Source organism: Bombyx mori, chromosome 5, assembly GCF_030269925.1.
Source record: "Bombyx mori chromosome 5, ASM3026992v2".
Taxonomy (NCBI): domain Eukaryota; kingdom Metazoa; phylum Arthropoda; class Insecta; order Lepidoptera; family Bombycidae; genus Bombyx; species Bombyx mori.
The window spans coordinates 15,423,772-15,446,622 of NC_085111.1; the positions used below are offsets into that span (position 1 = coordinate 15,423,772).

The 22,851-nt window shown below is 37.4% G+C and overlaps 2 protein-coding genes across 2 annotated transcripts in view; one reads left to right on the forward strand and one right to left on the reverse strand.

Moving 5' to 3' along the window:
• Nucleotides 1-999: 999 nt before the first annotated feature.
• LOC101736059 (small ribosomal subunit protein mS31) lies at nt 1,000-5,696 on the forward strand. Its single transcript, XM_012693835.4, has 6 exons — nt 1,000-1,299; nt 1,391-1,659; nt 1,939-2,062; nt 2,712-2,912; nt 4,203-4,426; nt 5,388-5,696. Exons 1-6 carry the CDS (start codon nt 1,289-1,291, stop codon nt 5,648-5,650), a joined length of 1,092 nt encoding a protein of 363 aa, XP_012549289.1. The 5' UTR covers nt 1,000-1,288; the 3' UTR covers nt 5,651-5,696.
• LOC101736196 (uncharacterized) overlaps nt 5,693-22,851 on the reverse strand; it is a 36,121-nt gene continuing 18,962 nt past the window's right edge. The window contains exons 3-8 of the mRNA XM_012693836.4: nt 15,387-15,445; nt 12,970-13,126; nt 11,269-11,449; nt 10,612-10,768; nt 9,601-9,752; nt 5,693-9,117 (exon numbers count right to left, since the gene is read on the reverse strand). Of these exons, the coding sequence (XP_012549290.1) occupies nt 9,109-9,117; nt 9,601-9,752; nt 10,612-10,768; nt 11,269-11,449; nt 12,970-13,126; nt 15,387-15,445 (715 nt within the window). The 3' untranslated portion in view covers nt 5,693-9,108. The remainder of the gene's footprint in view (nt 9,118-9,600; nt 9,753-10,611; nt 10,769-11,268; nt 11,450-12,969; nt 13,127-15,386; nt 15,446-22,851) is intronic.

A 22,851-nucleotide genomic window follows, 5' to 3' on the forward strand; every position in this document is an offset into this window, starting at 1 on the left:
TTGGGGAATTATGATTAGTGAATTGAATACTTTTGAAACATGCCTTGTCGGATCCCCCGGATTCACTCTCGGTGCTTTTAGGTGCCTCAAGCACCGGACAACGAAGAGTTCGACGAACGAACTAACTCATACAGCCCACTAAATTTCTCGCCGGACCTTTTCAGTGGGTCGCGATTGCGATTCGGTAGTCAATTCTGCGAAGCACTAGTGTTGCTAGGGCAAGTGCTAGCATATTCTCTCAGGTTGAGCCCGTGAGCTCATCTACCCGTCCGAGCGTAGTTGGAATAGCCTCCTAGGCTACCAGCGAATAGATAGGTGGAAAAACTCTCGATTTGGACTACATACGACATAATAATATAGGTATGGTAAAGTATGATTTATTTGCGGGAATTTTCGTTATTAGTTTCGAGATTCTTGAAATTTAAAGGTATAATGATGGTGGCTTAGGATTTGTGAAAGTGTGAAGAGAAAACAAAATCATCGAGTGTGGTGTGTCGACTCCATCCAAAAGGTGCATATAGAAGTCTTAGTAGATTCCCATTATTTCATTGAAATATTTTTACATTTCGCCTCATCTCCTTTCGTTTACTTCAATGCTATGCAATAATCAAGTTGGGATTAATCAATTTCATTGCATTCCAATCAATATGAAACTCATTAGTTCATTACATTACTTGGGTTTCTTACAACATCAAAAATTAGGTTTTATAGGAGGTTTCTTTTACCTTTGCAATATTGAAAAAAAAACCACACTATCAGTCAGGCACTTTTTGGCGGGAACGCGAGAAGTGCAGTTGTGTGATTTGTTTTATTTTGTCTATTTAGTGTTTCTTCTGGTTTAAATGTGTAATAACGATGGTTTATTATCTGTTTAATATCTGTGAAAGTGTACAAATGTGGGAAAATGAAACAAAGCCGCTGGAGGTAACTTCTCGGAATCCTCCAAAAATTCCACTGAAAAAATCTCAGTAAATGACCATTTTACTAAGATTATATTTCATCCCATATCATCTCATTTCATTTAATTTCATCTAGGTTGATTAATATCTCAAATTAATCATCTTCATTTCATTTCACTCCATATTATCATTTTTCATAAAAATAAGAATATTTATAAAATAAGACATGACTTAAAAGTCTTAGTGACCAGATCATAAAATCCCTTTAAAAAAACCACACTGTCAGTCAGCCGGAGTCAGCTGTCAATAAATTTGTAATAACAAAATCACCGAGATTTAACCTAAAAAAGAAAATTAAAATTGCCTAATATTTCGAATAGTTAGTTACTATGTTAACAAGGTTTGTTTGTAAATATATTTAAATATATGGTTAAAGTAAGTAAACATTGTCTTTGTACCAAATTTTATTCAAAAGTAACTATCAATTCCAGACTCAAGTTCAGAAAAGATTTAAGGGTAATCGCACGGTGTTTGTCAGACAAATCCAAGGATAATGATGGGAAGCCTCAAGTAATTCAAGATGCCAAGAAGAAAACCGTAAAAAATGATCCGGCTACTGAAAAGATTCAAGAACTGTTGAAAAGCATGATGGCACCTCCAAAAATAAGCGAAGCTGAGTACAGAGAAAAATTCGCAACATCTCCAGATACTAGGCGAAGTAAACAAGTGGACGAAATAGAAGTGAAGACTGAAAAAATAGGTTAGAATAAGATAATATGTTTAATGATGTGTCTTTGAAACATTAAATCATAATTGACAGGCTATTTAACATACCCCATATACAATCGATATTTCGATAATAATAATAAATACTCAATGCCCTGTAACCTTGAACTTAATGCCATTAATACACTCAATCACTTTTTGTCGATAGCCTTGCAGTGGGTCACAATCGATTCAGACCGTAAAATATTATTTATTATTACAAACTCAATTTCAGTTGTAAAAAAAGTTATTTTATATCCCAAATAAATTTCAGAGGAGAGCATCACAAAAGCTGCTACTGATGTTGCTCAAGCTATAGGGGGTGATGTCAAACAAACAGAAGCAGAGCTTCTATCTCGTGTACTTGGGAAAATCAATCAAACTTCTACCACTCTCAGGTAAACATTAAATCAAATTTTAACCTATTTTTTTGCATTTTACCATTCACCATCACCAAAAATATTTACAAGTTGATGCTAACACATAAATAGCTCATATCATACAAGAGAGTAGGAGTAATTCTGAACACAAGTATATTAGTTTTTACTTTTTTCTTATCTACTGGTAATGGCCAAGAGGGGCTATTCCTCACCAGGTGTACTGGTGGGCTTATGAAACTCAGCCTGAGAGGCTTTGTAACATCCACCCTAACAAGAACAGTTCTTTGCTGAATCTACCTCTTGATGAATATTGTGACCCACAGAGAAGATCTGCTAAGAAATTCAGTGGGTTGTGGGGTATACTAATAAAAAAGCACAACATTACGCTAATATTAATTTATTCTTGAATTGTATTTGCATCCTCAAATCAGATTTAAAAATATTAAAAAAAAAAGTCTTATAAGTTTATGTTTAAATTGTAGTCAATAACTTTCAATCAATGAATGGGACACAGTTCAGATTTACAGACAATAGTTAAGTAAATATTCATCTTTCATTAAGCATAAAATTAAAATCAAAAGTAATAGTTTTATAAGACCAGTGTTCTCAATGAAATGCTTTTAAGTACTTTCAAGTTTTTCATCTACTACCAATGGAACATTTCCAGTGACCTTTTAGTTGGGATGAAGGTAGACAGAACAGTAGAACCTGATGAAGTCCAAAAAAAACCAGATACTAGAGAGCAGCAAGTGAAAAGACTTGTAAGCAAAGCAAAGACAACTGAAGCTTCTCCTACTAGATATTCACAACGGAAATCAGCATATGTTCCCAATGACAGGACAAGGCAAGGAAGAGACAGTAACAGAAGGTAATAAATATTTTATAATTAGTTATCTGTTTAATATACTCCCAAAGTATTTCCATCACATATATTGGAGTCTGGTAACAACTTCATGGTCATTCGCAAACACGGGCATATGAGTTTATGTTTCTTGGTGTTAAATGATTAGTAGAGACCATAAATACAGGTTTTTATGAGACTTTGGGAAGGTCTATGTCCAACAGTGGACATATGTGTGCTGAAAAACGAGAGAAAGAGTTAGAAATAGATATCATAATGTAAATGCCACTGTCCATGATGTGACAAACTGGAAGCATTATACTGTATGCGCGCCAGTTCATGTCCATCGGGGCCAGAGGCGACGCGCGGGGCACAGCTCGCCCACCTTCGCCCGCCTCCCCGCATTCGCCTGACATCGAGTGTTGTTCTGACGGTTGTGACGCGCGCTTATCGATATCATAATTTAAGCTAACGCTATTGTGTTATTTAACCATGACTACTCCGCTTCCAACAAGTTCAGATAGAAAAAAACCTACTGAAAAAAGATACATACTGATTCCGACTCTGATCTGTCGGTTGTCTTTTCATTTAATAGTGATTGAATTGGAATTTAAAGAATATTTTTCTCTATTAGAAATAAACAAGTAATGACTTATCACATTTATTTTATTTCATAAATTGCAGAATTACCTTAAGTTACATTAAACCAAACTGACAGCTGTTGACTAAATCGGTAGTTATTATCGACATTACCATAATTAAATAGGTCACAGCACTACCGCATTCCTCAGGATGGACATGAACTCGCACGCCTACAGTAGCTATTCTGCCCTTGAAACTGAAATATGTAATTGATTTAAGACAATTAATAATATATATGAGGTTTGCCCGTGTTTCAGAGTATGTGGTGTGTGTTCTTCAGTAACGATAACCACTCTTGAGCATGAGCATGTCTTTGTCTTTGAGGTGTTTGTGCCTTAATCACAAGTAGATTTGGTTATTAGCACCACTGCAAGCTTAGGTGCATATTAAATCCTCTGATACCGTAATAGATATTTATCTCGGCTAAAAAATATATTAGTCTAAGAAGACCATTACAGGATGTTCCAGGGAATACAACTTTTTAAGCAGTTTTTTAAGAACTCTCTGATAGAATTATATATTTTACTTTTTTAGGATCTTTAATAGGTGGAATAAAGTTAATTTCATAATTATTTACGTAATCACTTTATTATCACTTTAATATACAATATGCGTATTTAGTGCAGTAGAATGGCCTTTTCATAATCTGTTTCATCTTATCTTTCTAACTTTCAGTGGTACTCCACAAATCACAGAAATTGATATATTTGGTGGTGAGCCACTTGGTATATTCAAGACAACAGAACCAAACTATGGAACAAAACTGGATGTTTGGGAGAACCTAAAAAAACGAGAGCTAAGTTTAGCAACTGCACAGCCCCCGGCCAATTATTTCCAGAAAATTATCCTGTGGACCAATCAGGGTAAAGTTTGGAAATTCCCCATTGACAACGAGCAAGGTACGTGAATTGTAATAAATAATGCTACAGCACTCAACATTGTGAGATGAGAAAGAAATCCCAGTAACAAGAAACTAGTATGAATGCTATATGGATAACGGCAGAGATGGCTTCAATCTTACACCCTGCTAAGCTTTAAGACCTTTTATCTCGAAATCTGAAAGCCGGCACTCACCTTATAACCCTACCGCAAATACTACCACTCTCCTCAAACTAGAACTCGTGATTTCGTTGCGGAAGAAATAATATCTACATAAGCAAGCTGCACAGGGTGCTCTAATAATTACGTAAATTTATACAGACTAGTGTTTTTTTTATTGTTTAGTTGGGTGGACGAGCTCACAGCCCACCTGGTGTTAAGTGGTTACTAGAGCCCATAGACATCTACAACGTAAATGCGCCACCCGCCTTAAGATATAAGTTCCAAGTTCTCAAGTATAGTTACAATGGCTGCCCCACCCTTCAAACCGAAACGCGTTACTGCTTCACGACAGAAATAGGCAGAGTGGTGGTACCTACCCGTGCGGACTCACAAGAGGTCCTACCACCTAGTTCCACCAGTGTTCCCAGCCGTTAAAATTGTATTACTAAAACAATGTAGTTTATTTAGGATATTTAAAAAATAAACAAAAATCTAATAGCTCGGCTAAAGATCGTTAATAGATCACGTCAATTGAAGCTAGCAGAATCCCTCGAGATCGCTAGCAACACGTAAGCAAAAAAGTTAATAGACACTAAAAAAAAAGTTTCATAAACAGGTGAGAAAATAAACGCTTTAACTGTTTCATCTTTGCCAGTGTAATGTAAAAGATCCATAGGTTCGTTTTTTTTAAATGACATTTTTTTTTGGAAAAAAACGTGAACCATAATTGTCGCATCGCTCCTGTGCCACTACACTGGCCGACTTACCTATACCACAGAGGCTTTACTAAGTTTAAACTGTTCGTTTTCGTTATTCTAGGGCTGGAAGAGGAACAAAAGATACATTTCTCCGAGCACATATTTTTGGACACACATCTAGAAGACTGGTGCCCGAAGAAAGGACCGATACGCCACTTCATGGAGCTCGTCTGCGTCGGACTCTCAAAGAATCCATTTTACACCGCCCAGGAGAAAAAAGAACACATCATGTGGTACAAAGACTATTTTGTAACGAAAAAGGATTTATTGACCGAAGTAGGAGCTTGGGATCTACCTAACAGCAACAAAGAGGCGTCGGTCTAATCATACAGTATAGAGGGTAGTTCTGTTAATAAAATAAATAAATAAATGTTTAGTTTACTTTATTGCACCTACAAAAGTACACTTCGTTGTAACAATGTCACAGATCTAAAATTATTACTAGTATTACTACATTAAAACAATGGACATTATAGTCTTAATTGACTTATTCAAATGGAATTACTTAAAACTTACCGATTAAATGAGAGCTTAAAAATGCGACATATGATAACCGTAGGATAAAAATAAACAAGACATCAGAAACTACTTAATATTATAATAATATCCAAAACAGATATAAAATATTTGGAAGTAAAAAACCTTAAGTTCATTATGTCGCATACAACCATTTTTAATTAACATACTAATAATAATATTTGTGTGAAAAGGTATACTCTTCGATCGTTCGAAAAAAAAAAAACCAAGGAACTCGTATTATCTAAGTACTTAATTCTTATATTAGTCGTCGTATACTTCAAAAGCCTCCAAAAATGTCTCAAATATTAAGAGAAAAAAAAAATGTATTTAAAAATCACAATTTAATACAGATTTGTACTTCTTATGTATGTACACTGTACATTTTTTTGTATATAAAATAACACATTTTTAAAGGATCCGTTAACAGAATTTACAATTTGAAAAGTAAAATCAAGAGGCTTTTATGACAACTATCGAGAAAATAGGATTAGTAAAAATGGCTGGATTATTTATTGAGGATAAATCAGTGCTTAATTCAGTTATTTTCAGATATAACTATCATTTAATGGACATTTTTAATGGAGACACATCCGAACATTTGTTACGCTTACAATACATATAAATTTCAAAATTATATTGGGGCAGATTAAATTTATGCAAATTTAAAATTTTAATCTAATTAATTTTATTACTATTAAAAAATCCTAACAATGCAGTTAACTCTTAACACATCTAATAAATTGTCTCCAAAACTGATCGTGTTCTGAACTTTATTGGTGTATTTCAAAAGCTTCGCTCAACAGGATTAAGAAGAATAAGGCGAAATTTGAAGAAATGACGCTTGATGTCGACATTGACCCAGTTATTCAAATGTCCAACTTCAAAGAAATACATGATGAATTTCAGATTTCAAAAATTATTCATACAGAGAAGCACCGTCTTTTGTATTAGAAATTCATATAACTTAGACACGTAAACACAATAGAACAATATTATAACGAGAACAAGATTGAAACAAGAGGAACCCTAAGGGTAAAAGGCAAGTGAGATTTACAAAATCTCTCGCTCATTATGCTTTTTTATTTTAAACTACCTGCAAAAATTTCTAATAAATTTCCGAATACACCACACAGCTGACATGTATTATTTAGTTGTCTACGTTTTTGTTTTGGAAATTACCGAAATAGATGTTGCCAACAAATTTCCCAATTTTTTTTAATAATAGTTTAAAATAAAAAGCAAAATGAAAACGCATAGGAAGCTCTGTAGTACTTAAAATATATCCAACTAAATAAGTAAATCTGTAATTAATTAAATTTACAAAAAGGAATGTTTTTTTCTGTTATGTCCCACAATCAAATTAGAAGTTTAGTATTTGATGAATTAATTGTATTATTACATTACAGTAACGCGGGCTTGCCCTACTGAACTTTATAAACCATAAATGTAACATGAACAATATTCAGTAATAAAATATACGTACTAAATCAATTCGTACATCAAGCATTCGGAATGATCGAAAATACCGTAGCTGCCAATGCTATATAGCTTGGTGAGTCAACTCACGACCCATCTGTGTGCTTGGTGCGAGTTTCTTAACGTTCACGATAGCGTAAAAGTTAACCTAATTTTGTAAGCAGTTGGAACAGCGCCCCTAGCGGCAAACGTACGCAAACGATCCCATTCCATACAAATATGAGCTAACTTTTACGCTATCGAGAACCTTAAAAGACTCGCACTAAGCCCACTGGTATTAAACAGTTATTGCAGCCTATGGAAATCATGTAATGTATTGCATAAAAACGGTCCCTTCAAATCAGAACGTATGACAGATTCGCTTTAAGCTGCTTTCAGACTACGCTATACTAGTGCCATATAGTATAGCAGCCTGTACTTAGCCAATAATATAATAATATAGTACAGTGATACAGTGTGAACATGTCCATAATAATGTATGGTGTGCGATATTGTTGTGCTATGAGCTATATGCTATTATATTATAGCGTAGTCTGAAAGCGGCTTTAGGAATAGTCGAGATGGTTGCATCTACCCGGACAGGCGTAAACTGTATTTTAATATGATAAAATTTGTAGGCCTCTACGAGTCATGCTAATCTTAGGAACCACCAAGTAACACAGCAACGAATGCTCTTATAAAATTCATTCGTCAAACTGAAAGATTGTGGGCCAGTAAACCGGCGCGCCATCTGTAAGGGCCTGCAGTACAAAGTTCTACGTTTGGAAACCTAAGGCTGTGTTCACACGGCATTGTCCTGCACGTTTTTTTTGTATTCGTTATTTTAACGTACAATCACTCGGGTGTTCATACGGTAGATTTTCATTCGTGTAAAAACGAACGTGTGAAAGAGATAGAGCTTATACTATTCGTCACTCCAACGTTAAAATTCATTCGATTTTCTTGACAAGTCCGTTGAGTATTCGTTTAAACGCATAAGCGGTGTACGATTTTTTGCAGTACAAACAACATGTGCATGGTTCTATGTACAATGTATGTGCCACTATTCATTCGTTAAGACGTATACTGCAAACAAACGTGCAGGACAATACCGTGTGAACTCGGTCTAACGCGCACAATTTAAACACAAAGAAAATTTAAACTTAACATTAACTTAACGTACAACAGATTTCGAAATTCATTTATTAACTTTTATAACGTTTTAAATTTAAAAAATATATAGCGTATTCAAGTTACCTATTTGATACAAGTAACTCGATTTTGTTTGCAATTTAATAGTTTTACAAAATTTTTAAAGACGCCGCATGAAATGAAACCGAAGAAAAAAATTGAATTTTAGAGATTGTACAGTAGAAGTATTTTAGAAACGGTAGTAGCTATTTTCCGAAGACGAAAAATAATGGACTTCCTTGACATAAAACATTAATTAATTTAAAAACCAGCCGACGAACGCTCTATGCTTCGAGGTCATCGAACCCGCGTGACGGTTGCGTTTTATTCGTATTACATTACGTGCTGCGCCAAAATGTATGATGTAATTTTTTTTTAGTGTTTCCCATACAACTTTTACAGGCTTTTTTTTTAAATCCTTTCTATCTCTCTAGCAAAAATCGAATAAAACTTAACCTTAGATTATAATTGTTATAAACCAGTATAGCCGAGCTGGCGACCGCAGCGCCCCGCCTCATCCATACATATTATACTATATTGTCTCATTGTTACGTACGTTCCTCGTGAATTGACTTCGCTCGTGTGGACGGCTACATGTGAACTCCGGCGCCATCCGTCTACATTACCTATGAAATAAGGGCACAAAACATGTATATTGAAGTCGGAACAAAAAAGTATTTGAGGACAGCAAAGGTTTGAAATTGTGATAAAAATACAGATTATATACAGATCTTAACAAGTTAATCACAAATTCGCTCGTGACCTTTTTTCCCTTATCTATGCTGATAGCCTTGAGAGGCTATTTCAGCTTCTCCTTGACGTGTAGGTGAGCTTACGGGGCTCAAACCGGAGTGTTGCTAAAACTGGCCCTAGCAAGGGCAGTGCTTCGCTGAATCTATTACTGGATCGGAATCGCGATCCACTGAGAAGATCCGGCAAAAAACTCAGTGGGCTGTGTCTATGGGTTAATTTACTCGCCGAGCCTTTTATCGCAAGCGACGGGTTCGGCGAGGACTGAGGACTCCGGCTGAGCGAGCGGTTTCCGGATTTGTTTCGGTCGCGGCCTTCAGTTACTAATGTTGATCGAAGGTTCCAGTAGAGTGAAGTACCTGGAGGATCTGGCTGGCTTCGAACGCGGTGCCGGGGAGCAACACGATGGGCGCGGCCACCCGCCCGGCCTCCACGCACACCATGTTGGGGAACTCGTCGTCACCGAAGTCCGGGATCTCCTTCGCGTACTCCGACCACGGGTTCCAGATCACTTTAACATAGGTTAAATATATAAAAAATACATAACATAGGTTTTCGGTAGGCAGCGGCTTGGCTCTGTCCCTGGCATTGCTGAAGTTCATGGGCAACGGTAACCACTCACCATCAGGTGGGCCGTATGCTCGTCTGCCTACAAGGGCAATAAAAAAAATTTCAAAGTATTTATCCCCTACTGCCATACCATCAGATATACAAAGATATTTGTTGAGTTCGAAGCACGCCAGGGAAGATGCGACCAACTTGAATAATGTTACGCCTGTAATAGTAACGCCATCTATCGCCGAATAGCCGAACGAATATCGGAGGCACTAGTAAAATGGACAAGTACAACGACATCTATTGTCAAATAGCGGAAACACACATCAAAAACACTCGACTTGTGAGGAACGTTCTCCATAATTCTAGGGATGTGGTATCGACTATAAAAGCGATGCAGGGATGGCACGCAGTCAGTCAGTAATCGGAACTACTCGAAGCGAAACAGCAAACGGATCACTTGAAGCGAATTGAAAATTTTAAAGAAAATTTCTAAGTGATAAACACAGTTTTAATTTGTACTTCGGTACAATTTTATTTATCCCGAACCCCATCGCGTAACAATATTTTTTCTACGCAGCTATAGCGTGTTCTAATATTGTGAATCGCGTGAGCGGATACAAATTGGACTTCAATCTCATGTGTCGCAGTGGGACGGCATTCTAGTCGTGACGATTGAGATGTCTATTATGTTTTTACAGCCTGCCTGATTCGTTGGTGTAATTATTAACGCTTCTAAGAGCTGGGTCACGAGTTCGATTCCTACTTCGGGCAGACATTCGTGTGATAAACAGGTTTGACGTCACAGCTGTTACCTGTATCGGGGAAGTTGTACTTCTGTATCCGCATCTTCCGCCCGCTGACAACGTTCGTTATGATGTGCTCCTGCATCGTGTTCTGGTAGATGCGGTCCGTCCACTCGCCGACCGTGACCACCTCGCGGGTCTCCTGGTACACGGCACCTTCCCGCGTCTACGAACAATACGATACGATACGATACATCAAATTACAATCTTGATACTGTCGGATGACATAATGACGAGTACTAATGATGAGTAGTAGAGGGGGAAGAGGTCGACCGAAGAAGACATGGATGGAGTGTGTGAATGACGATATGAGATAGAGACAGGAGTGAGTGTTGAGATGACGCCTGATATAACAGAATGGAAAAGAAAAATTAGCTGTGCCGACCCCACCTAGTGAGATAATAATATGGCGAAAAAGAAGACTAGTAGTAAATACGAATATAATTAATTTAAATTATAAGTTTGAACATTATTAAGGGTCTATTGTCAAAGTCTATCATAAATCTCTTTTAAGAAATTTAAATCAAATTTTAATTATTTAATAAAACCACATTCTTCTTCTTCATCGTTCCCTCACTACTAAGGATCACGACCACATATGACTTTCATCCATAGCGTTCCGTCATGGGTGGCTTTAAAAAAACTATAAAACCCTCATACACTGACCTTGTCAATGAACATGCAGCCGTGCATGCCGGTGATCTGACAGCGGCGCACGTCCGGCACCTTGAAGTAAGTGTGGAGCAGCAACTGACAGCTAAACGTCAGCTCCTTGCTCGGGTTGTACACGCCGATGTTGAAGTGGAGCTCCTTCTCACGCAAGATCAGCCGGTACGTCAGCCGAAACCTAACCCACGGGACTCTTTAGCTATTGAGCGCTATGTGGCTGCACGAGATAGACGTGTGGACGAGCTCACAGTCCACCTGGTGTTAACTGGTTACTGGAGCCCATAGACATCTACAACGTAAATGCGCCACCCACCCTGAGATATAAGTTCCAAGGACTCAGTATAGTTACAACGGCTACCCCGCCCTTCAAACCGAAACGCATTACTGCTTCACGGCAGAAATAGGTGGGGTGGTGGTACCTACCCGTGCGGACTCCCAACCAGTGAATACGCTAATTATAATTTTGCGGGTTTGATTTTTATTACACGATGTTATTCCTTCACCGTGGAAGTCAATCGTGAACATTTGTTGAGTACGTATTTCATTAGAAAAATTGCTACCCGCCTACGGGATTCGAACATCGGTGCATCGCTACATACCTCTTGGGAGTCCGCACGGGTAGGTACCACCACCCTGCCTATTTCTGCCGTGAAGCAGTATAGCGTTTCGGTTTGAAGGGTGGACCAGACTTTGTAACTATACTGAGACCTTAGAACTTATATCTGAAGGTGGGTGGCGCATTTACGTTGTAGATGTCTATGGGCTCCAGTAACCACTTAACACAAGGTGGGCTGTGAGCTCGTCCACCCATCTAAGCAATAAAAAAAAATACAACCATTACGTATATTTGTGACGCGAAACGGTCATGTAATCCGGTTCGAAGAGCGAGACTGGCGTTATGAATCGACACATCGACCAAACATTTGGTTCATCTGACGGTTAAAAACCGCCTTTGATCACGGATAACAGCTATGGAACAGGCAAACCGCTGCCTTGGACAGAGAAATCCTCAAACCTCATTTGGATTTCCATGGATTCGCTTAACATCGGCTGAACCGTGAACTTTGCCCATATAGAGCAATAAAAAAGACTCGCCAATGTTTCTCATTAATATAACTCCACTCATATATAGTCACATAATTATAGTTTACTGCACATTTTTGAGATTTAAGGACAAAGGTAAGATCTTACACCGAGCGGGCATAATTGCTCGTAAGGTAGACCGACGATCCACGTGTTGTTGTTTGGACCATGTATATATGCAATCTTATCATGAAAATGTCATTAGCGAGATTCAGGCATCTCTCAAATATCTTGTACTCTATGATGCCGTTTTTTTATTGTTTAGATGTGTAGACGAGCTCACAGCCCACCGGGTTGTTAATTGGTTACTGGAGCCCATAGGCATCTACAACGTAAATGCGCTGCTCAACTTGAGTTATAAGTTCTAAGGTCTCAGTACAGTTAAAACGGCTGCCCCACCCTTCAAACCGAATTACTGCTTCACGGCAGAAATAGGCACAGTGGTGGTATCTATCCGTGCGGACTCACAAGAGGTCCTACCACCAGTAAATTACTGCTACCCGCTACACATCAGTTTACATTGAATTTTATCGTTTACTTATTCAAAGAATTCCACGGTAAACCCTTGATCAGCACCGCTATAATTAATACGTATTGAAGACGTAATCGACTCACTGAAAGTGCCACATCGACCTGGTGAACTCATCGTCCATAAGGCTGAAGACAGCTTCCACGTCGCCGCTGGGCAGTCGCTCGGGCATCTTCTCGACGTGCCAGCGGGCCACCCGCGCGAAGCCGTGCTGAGGTCCGAAGGCCCATTGCCCGAATTGAGCTGCAATAATTACATAATTATGACTATTGCTTAGATGGGTGGACGAGCTCACAACCCACCTGGGGTTGTGAGCTCGTCCACCCATCTAAGCATCTAAGCATGTTAAGTGGTTACTGGAGCCCATAGACATCTAACTAACAAACAACAACTAACAATTACGCCACGGTAACTGATCCCGTGATAAGTTCCTAAAGAACTTGTGTTACAGGTACCAGATAACGGAAATAAATGTAAGATTTTTATTATACACATACATATATTTAATATACATCCATAACCCTGGAAAAGACATTTATATTTATCATACAAATATCTTCCCTTGGCGGGATTCGAACCCGCGACCCCCTTGTGTAGTGACCATGTCACTTACCACTACACCAGACAGCCTACAGCGTAAATGCGCCACCCACCTTGAGATATAAGTTCTAAGGTCTCAGTATAGTTACAACGGCTGCCCCACCCTTCAAACGGAAACGCATTACTGCTTCACGGCAGAAATAGGCAAGGCGGTGGTACCTACCCGTCCGGACTCACAAGAGGTCCTACCACCAGTAATTACGCAAATTATAATTTTGCGGGTTTGATTTTTATTACACGATGTTATTCCTTCACCGTAGAAGTCAATCGTGAACATTTGTTAAGTACGTATTTCATTAGAAAAATTGGTACCCGTCTCCTGGATTCGAAAATCGGTGCATCGATAGACACGAAAGCACCGGACGTCTTATCCTTTAGGCCACGAGGACCTCAAAGTTGACTGACTTTTAATGAGATTTTTTATTACATAATATACTTAAGACGAACTCAGACGTCATAACGTAAATGACATAACACGCCTTCAGACATGAGGTCGAAGTCTCAATTGTATTGCGTAACAGCTGCCTTAAAATCGAAATGGCTTCTTCGCGGCGGATATAGACGGGACGTTAGTATGTAATCAGTCAAAATATGCCGCGATCATCATCATCCCACAGTGGTCCACTACTGGACATAGGTCTGTCCCAATTTACACCACTGAAACCGATATTTGGTTCTCCTCGTTCATCACTTACCATCCAACCTTCCTAAGTCAACGCTCCACCAGTAAAATATAAGTCTAATTTATATACGTATTTTAACGGGTTACATATTTATCGTCATAGAGGTTAATTTATTGTATCGACCCCCACAGAACAAGTTTATCTAGCGTGAAGAGTCACAAAATTGCATTATTTTTTGATTAATTAATGGCTTGTAAAAAATATTATAACTATTGTTTTAATTGACCTACATCAGGAGGCGAACCGGCGATCCACTCGGTTAACTGCTACCAGAGCGCAAAAACCTTAAACTATAGAGTTAATGGTTTATGTCAGTTCTATCAAATAATTTATCTGCGGATAACACAGATAGATGCTTCTCGGTGGCTTTATCAATTTTATTGTCTTCAAGCAATAGGGATGATGTGAGTAAATTATATGTGTTAATACTCTCTACCCTTGTACTGCCTTATAGAAGCAAGCGGTAGGGCGCGAGAGAAAACGCTCTTCTCTGGAAACGAAGTATGCGCAAGCGGAGACAGGAGATCTCTAAATGATCTCTTACTAGACCTAGAAAAACCCTTAAGTCTTGCCACGAAGCAATTTAAGGTACTTAATAGTCATCATTCTTATTCAAGTGGAATTTCCACATAAAACTACAAAGTTTAAGGTGGTGGAACCGTGAGATCTAATAACCGGTTTTTGTTTACTTATCTGCCATCAGCCTCGAGGGACCATTCTGACTCAACTTTACTGGTGCTCTAGATCACAGGGCTCAGCCTGAGCGAACTTGCTGACATAATAAGTGGTAGCAAGAACAGTGGTTAACTCGTCTCAGAATGCAATAAAAATAATATAAGTTATAAAAATTCCCATATCGCACCTTTTTTTTAATACGCTTTTATTGGCTTCAGACGTATGTGTATGTATGTTTGAGAAAAAAATATTTTATTGTAAAAAAGCGTGGGGTGCTTTTCAGGATATTATCAAAATAACCCTTCTACTCATATCTGTTCAAAAAATATTTATAACTACTGATACCATGCACCCCACGGTTTTTTTTACAATAAAATCGTTTTTCTTACACTATTTTTAATTTCATATTTATTAAAATTTATTTTCTATTTTTTTGTTGGATTTTCTATAAAAGCGTATTTCGTTAGTTTTTGAAACTATTATTTATTTAATTGTTATATTAGCATATCAGAATACTTGTATGTATATAAATTATTGGTACTTACGAAAAACGAATGGTATACCGCCTCGTATTGCCCTCTTGCCGTCGAAAACGGCTTGTTTGCTGCGAACAAAAAAAAGAAATCTTTTTTTATAAAATAGACACTATTTACAGTTTGGCTATAAATAACATTTTGTTCTGTTTGTTGTTCGCGAGAAAATACCGATTCATAGAATTTCGCTCGAAATTTTACGTCTTATTTAATAAAAGCAGTGAACGTTTTTGTGAACGACGCGTGTAATTTTGCTTTCAATGACAAGGGGTATCAAAGTAAAATTTCTTTTATACGTGCAGAATTATAATCGTTCGAAAAAAACTAAAAACAAATTATGTATATTTAAAATTAAAAAAACCATAAAATCTATGTTTACATCGCATAAATATTCATATACAATGAGGACACGACTTATTATCTCTTTTTTTTAAACTTAATTAGTTCCAGACGAGCGACTCAAAATAATACTCAAGTAATCATCGTGTAGCAATTTAAAACTGTGATCCGAATATGGGAATCGAGCATTACTGACGCACGGTGCACGTTTTAAACGCATTACAGACCCATTCAGTGTGCTTAGTGCGAATTTCATTCCCGATCCTGCTGACCGAATGGTAAACAGTCGGCGTCGCCCAAAACATGTCATTTCGGATCCTCCCGATCCACTAACGGTGCTTTTAGGTACCCCAAGCACCGGTCATCGTTCTCGTGGAACCCGTCGCTTGTGACGAAGGGCTCGACGAGTAAATTAACCCACAGACACAGCCCACTGAGTTTCTAGCCGTATCTTCTCCGGCTAGAAACTCAGTGGGCTGTGTCTGTGGTACCGATCCGGTGGTAGATTCTGCGAAGCACGGCTCTTGCTAGGGTCGTGTTAGCAACAACGTCAGGTTTGAGTTCCGTGAGCTCACCTACTCGCCCGGTTACGCTGAAATGGTCTCTCAAGACCATCAACTTAGGTAAGAAAAACAAAATGTGCGAGTTTTTTAACGTTCTCGATAGCGTAAAAGTCAAATTTGTGTATGCAGTTGGAACACTGCCCCTAGCGGCAAACGTAAGTAAACATTCCAACTCCATACAAAATTGAGTTAACTTTTACGCTATCGAGAACGTTAAAAACTCGCACTAAGCAAACAGTAGGCTATTACAAAACAAAACGTAGATAATTTAGACGCAAACCGCGATAGTTAAACGGACCGCTCGCTGATCGAGCCATTACAGCTGCAGCTCACGTTTCAGACATGATCAATTTTAGCGGTTGCATTCCAGAAGCGACGAGCGACGATGCAAAAAGCACCCTTATATTATAAATGCATCGGTGGACAGGTCGGCCGAGACAAAAACGGAGTCCGCCCGAGCGACGTATAAATTATTTATGCCATTTTTAGCATTTCGGAGCTGGTGAAACGGCCTGACACCGTCGATGACGGTGCGCACTCACAGGCATGTCATCCGAGACGACAAATCGAGCCTACTTCGATTCGTCAGATCGTCACGAATATCAATTAAATTGTATACCAAAGCAGCGACGATTTTTATCGATTTTGTTCTTAAAAGAGTTTGAGTTTATTCATTAGATACGATACGATCTTTTAATTTAATCTATACTAATATATAAATCTACAGTGGTTTTTACGGATGTTCCGTTATAACTACTGAAACATGCATCCGATTGACTTGAAACTTGGTATCCATGTAGAAAATACATGTACTTAATGGATAGGCTAATATTTATATGAGTGTTGGACTTCCCTACACCAGTTGCGGGGGCGTTAATGATGAGAATCTTTGTGGGGGTGAAAAATAATAATGTTAATTTTAAATGCCCAGTCAAGCGGCGGGTACAGCTAGTTATTAATAATTTGATTCGATTTAGTATCTAAAGTACTCTTGTGGATATTTTAAATATACGTAATGTCATTAACAATTTATTTCAGCTCATGCACATTTAGGTGAAAACATTTTACATGTTTAAGGAATATTTGTAAGAAGACAATGGACAGACTTTGGACTGTAATTCTCTATATCGAAGGGGTGAAAGGCTATTTGGTTTAAGCGACATTTTTGCAAATTTACAGAAGAGTCACTTAATATTTAAGATTTAGAAAAAAAAATTAACAAAAAAGCTCCTTCAGCTATTTCAATGGAATAAACTTAATTGAAGTTCAATTAAGAGCATCGAACTTTTGATGCTAATACCAAATAAGACGCACCTTTAATTACGACGATAAATGTCGCGTATTAAGCGAAACGTCGCTTAAACCAAATACTCTTTCACCCCTCCATATGATTCTAAGTGCTTTAAAGTATTAAAACTTTCTAACATAAAATATCGCAATGGTCGGAGTGTCGGGCAATCCTTTAGACCGCCCCAAAAACTTAAAGCGTGATGCGAACCTGCACTGGTTAATAAATACTATCACCATCTCTATTTCTGCCAAAAATCACTTTTTATTTATTGCTTAGATGGATTGACGAGCTCACAGCCTACCTGATGTAAAGTGGTTACTAGAGCCCATAGACATTTACAACGTAAATGCGCCACTCACGCTGAGATATAAATTCTAAGGTCTCAAGTAGTTACAATGGCTGCCCCACCCTTCAAACCGAAACGCATTACTGCTTCACGGCAGAAATAGGCAGGGTGGTGGTACCTGCCCGTGCGGACTCACAATAGGTCCTACCGCCAGTAAAGGATGGACCACTTTTGGATTTCTACGGTATAAGATCAGTTTAGATGCAGTTTAAGTCTTCAACTATGCGTCTTAGGGCGATCAGCGGTATTTACATCCAGACGTGTATATGTGATCGCTACATCGCTACATCATCGTAAACAAAAATGTACCTAGCTACTGTGGTCACGGTGAAAACAAATATTTCAGGTTCATGGACCAAAATTTTATTATTGAAACTGGATGCTTAGGCGTTGCACCTGAAGGAATTAGATCAGGAAAATCACGATTGACCTAGCGCACAAACAAATAAAATGTGATTAATAATAACCATTGAATTTTCGTTGAAACCTCGTCACAAGCAAGTGAGAAAGAAGGCGGCACCAATTATTTAATTTCATCTGATTATAAATGTTTCTCGTTTAACCAGTCGTACCTACATTATCTATATATTAATACGTGAAGCAAAAACTTTGTATCCCTTTTTACGAAAATTGCGAGGACGGAGGAGTATGAAATTTTCCACACTTATAGAGAATATAGAGAAGAAGCGCACAATGCTAATATTTTTTTAAATAATGCTTATAAGATACATTAAATCAATAAAGCATTACACACACCACATACCATGTATTTGACGCACACACGCATGCATACTATTTATTGTCAAACTTTTGTTCTTGATGTCTGTTGTCAAATTGAGAATAGATTAAATATTGTTTGTCTTTGTTAATATTTTTTATAGTGTAGTCTTGGCGAAAGTACAATCATAATAGTGTACAAACTTACAATTCCAATTAATTATAGTCAAATTTCGACTACTGCGGGACCTCTAGTATGTTCATTATAACGTCACAATATGCTTCTTACAATCCAGTAACAGTCCTGCCATGCATATAACATTGAACATTTTCAAAGCAGTTATCGTAAATTACCAAATACTTACATATGAAAACGTTAATTAAATGATAAATTAATAAAATACCATCTGTGTGAAGTTATTCACTCGGTTTTTATGATCGCCATATTTATAATAGCCCTTCGAGAATGTTAAGAGGGAACCGTTAAGTCGTTCACATAAGGCCGGTATGAACTTATACGAGACAAGGCAAGTTCATAACAATATAATTAGCAAGTCGACAAACAAAGTTGTTAATGAACTTCCGAAGGCTATATTAAATTTTTTCATTTATTACCGAAAGTTTTTAACCAAAATTCAAGAATTCACTCCTTAAATTCTACCTTATCTGCATCTAGACTTGACCATGTCTTCTAGTGAACATATCGATTGAGTTTAAGCTTCATTTAGTTAGGAAATGAATTGTCTAAATAAACATCGATGCACCTAAAACTCTAGTCTCGATGTTCTGAAATAATTAGCACTGTGACGGCTAGGTACGCTTTTTTATAAATCTCTTAAACAAAAGGCAGCATCCTTCGTAAGAGAGGCTTCAAAAAAGACATTAACATAATCACTTCCATGGTATTACAGGAACTATTTTGACGTAACAGATTTCGTGTTATTTACTGGTGGTAGGACCTCTTGTGAGTCCGCACGGGTAGGTACCACCACCCCGCCTATTTCTGCCGTGAAGCAGTAATGCGCTTCGGTTTGAAGGGTAGGGAAGCCGTTGTAACTATAATTGCGACCTTAGAACTTATATGTCGAGATGGTGGCGCATTTACGTTGTAGATGTCTATGGGCTCCAGTAACCACTTAACACCAGGTGGGCTGTGAGCTCGTCCACCCATCTAAGCAATAAAAAAATAAAAAGATATAAATTCGTATTAGAAAATCGTATTAGATTTCCACGAATCGGGTTAGGGGTCTAGATAAAACTTTTAATTGGAGATTCCGGATGAAATACCGCGATGAGTCGTCGTCGGCTTCGATAAATTCCCGCCTTTCGAAGCGGTCCAGTTTTTACCAGCTCGCAAACTTGTTCTCCCTCTCTCGCTGTCTTTTAGCCAGTTAAATAGCTATAATAAATATGCCATAGAGTTGCCAATTGCTTTATCTCCGAAGTGCGCTTATCGGGAACAGACTTTCAGTAATATCACAATGAATAACCAATTTGGGGTGTGATAATTTTATGAAATCTATATTGCGTATTTACTTTAGAAGGGTTTTATTTTTTATATCTATCATTTAGACACGCATTTTTTAAAACTATATTATCATCTGCAGTTTAGATCACATAGGAATATCCATGTCATACGCTTTCTCTTAATGCGGAATGTTTTTCTTTTTCGAAATTTACCATTAAACAACTCTGTGACCAAACTATTTGTTTGTTCGCTTTGGAAAATTTGTTCGACAATAATAATAATAATATTTATTCAAGCCTCTTAAAATGCAAACACGTACAAGAATTCTTAACACTAGTATAATAATATACATGGCTTTTTTATGAGGTATACAATAACAAAATTCCCTGACTTTTATGCTAGGAAAACCTGTGTTACAAAAGTCAGAACCTTAAAAAACTAGTAACTGTAAAGTGTTTACATTTATTTCAATTAATTTAAGAACAAAGTTACTTCATGAGATGTATTTGCTTTTCGCAGCAAGCTTTCGTTGTCATTGTTCTCGACTTTCAAACGACTATTGATTAAATATGTTCCAATCACGATTCTCAACATTGTTGTAGGAAAAATTCTCGTGTGATGCTACATTCCGTATATAGTCTCGCGATACCCTGCTACCGCATAGGTAATTGAACAATAAAGATATTATAATTGGATTTAAGTAACATTACTCTATACGCCCGAGGCAAACAGTTGCGCTTCTGAACCTTTAATATCGATATTGCGCGCTTAATAATGCTCCGCGTCCGTATTACCGTAATGACGAAAATTATACATACCTGCAAATTAAATCAACAATGTAAACATAAATATAAAATTCGAAATGAACTCATTATGAAGTTTTATCAATAAACAAAAATAGATTATAAATATAAATATAAATATAAATAAATATAAATATTTACTAACAATCACGCCACGTTAACTGGTCCCGTGCTAAGTTCGTAAAGAACTTGTGTTACAGGTACCAGATAACGGAAATAAATATAATATTTTTATTATACACATACACATATTTAATATACACCCATAACCCTGGAAAGACATTTATATTTAGCATACAAATATCTTCCCTTGGCGGGATTCGAACCCGCGACCCCCTTGTGTAGTGACCATGTCACTTACCACTACACCAGACGGCCGTTTATGTTATGTTATGATGATAATAAATTTATAATATAAACAGGTACTAGTTCCTACAATGACATCTCCGTTCGCCATTATAACTTCTAAAAAATCCCTTAATATTTTTTAAATATTTTATATGCGTAAAACAGTCATGACAAAAAGCGTAATATAAGCAAGTTCCCGCGTTAATGATTCGCAGCGTGTAACTGTGACATATTAAGAAAAGTCTTCTAAACTGGTTCTCAGCAAAAACTGCAATGGATAAATGAAACAGCCGCGTTTCAACAAATTAAAGGTCGCATACGAAGCAACACAATATCCAGTGTTCGGTGCAATTAGATCTTTTAGATCGAGCCCCGGGACCGGCTGTGGATATCATTAACCGGGTAGAACCGGTAATATAATATAAAAAACCTTAAAACTCACATTTTCCAAAGTTCTTTATTACGACGACCAACTAGCTCCTGTTTAATAACCAGTATTTAAACACACTATCGCCGCTATCAATTTTAAGTGACGTCGTTAATGTTATTGCATTGAAATTTTACTCGGGTAATTTTATTATCGATCGATTCAATATATTATATTGTGCTTGTACATAAAACATGAAATGTGCCCACGTTTATACTTCGCCAGTTTACCCTAGCATTAGTTAAATTCGCCAACGCAACGCAAGATTACTGTGGACCTCTAAACCGTATAATTTATTTCTCAGTAGCCTTAATCTCGCGACGCCAGTGTTCGAGCAAAAACCATCTATTCTAACACAACAGACGGCTTTAGGCTTTCACGAGATATTTCATTAAGATAATAATTATTGATTAAATAAATACTGGCTAATATTTTATTGCGTACATAGTAATCGTGCAATATTATAATAGTATCTTATTAATTTTTGTAATGATTTTATTTCGAAAGAAAACAGGTTTTTTCCAAAACTTTCTTTAGCTTACCACATACTTTATTATTAAGTGGTTAAGGAACATATTCAATCAGGTATAACTCGCCGAACGACCATGGAATGCTTTAAAGTTTCGCTTCAACGATAGGACATTGCCACCCACCCGTGCAAGCACGCCCTAATATATCCTACTGTTAAGAGATTGGAAATAAGGAATCAGGTAGAAGATTTGGTGAGATTACTAGCACGGATGAGATAATGATAAGAATTTTAGGTAGTTGTATTAGCTCGAGCCAAAATTCAATAAATTGGGCTAATTACCGTTAATCGCCTTAAAGAGGTTGTAGAAATAACAATCGACGTTGTGTTCATAGTGATATTAGAACCCGTGCAGTGAACATGAGCGAATCATCACCTTATTTAAGGTTAAGTTTCAATTCAACACACCACAACACTTTTATTGCGGAAATAATACTTCCATCCCAGGAATCGTACCATAAGTTGTGTTTTGCGTTTTGCGGCTGAAACGTGATATCGTATACCGACCGAAGAACTCTCAATAGAAAATATTTTTATTAATAATTATCAGACTATTTATTGCATATTTCTGCCGTGAAGCAGTAATGCGTTTCGGTTTGAAGGATGGGGCAGTCGCTGTAACTATACTGAGACCTTAGAACTCATA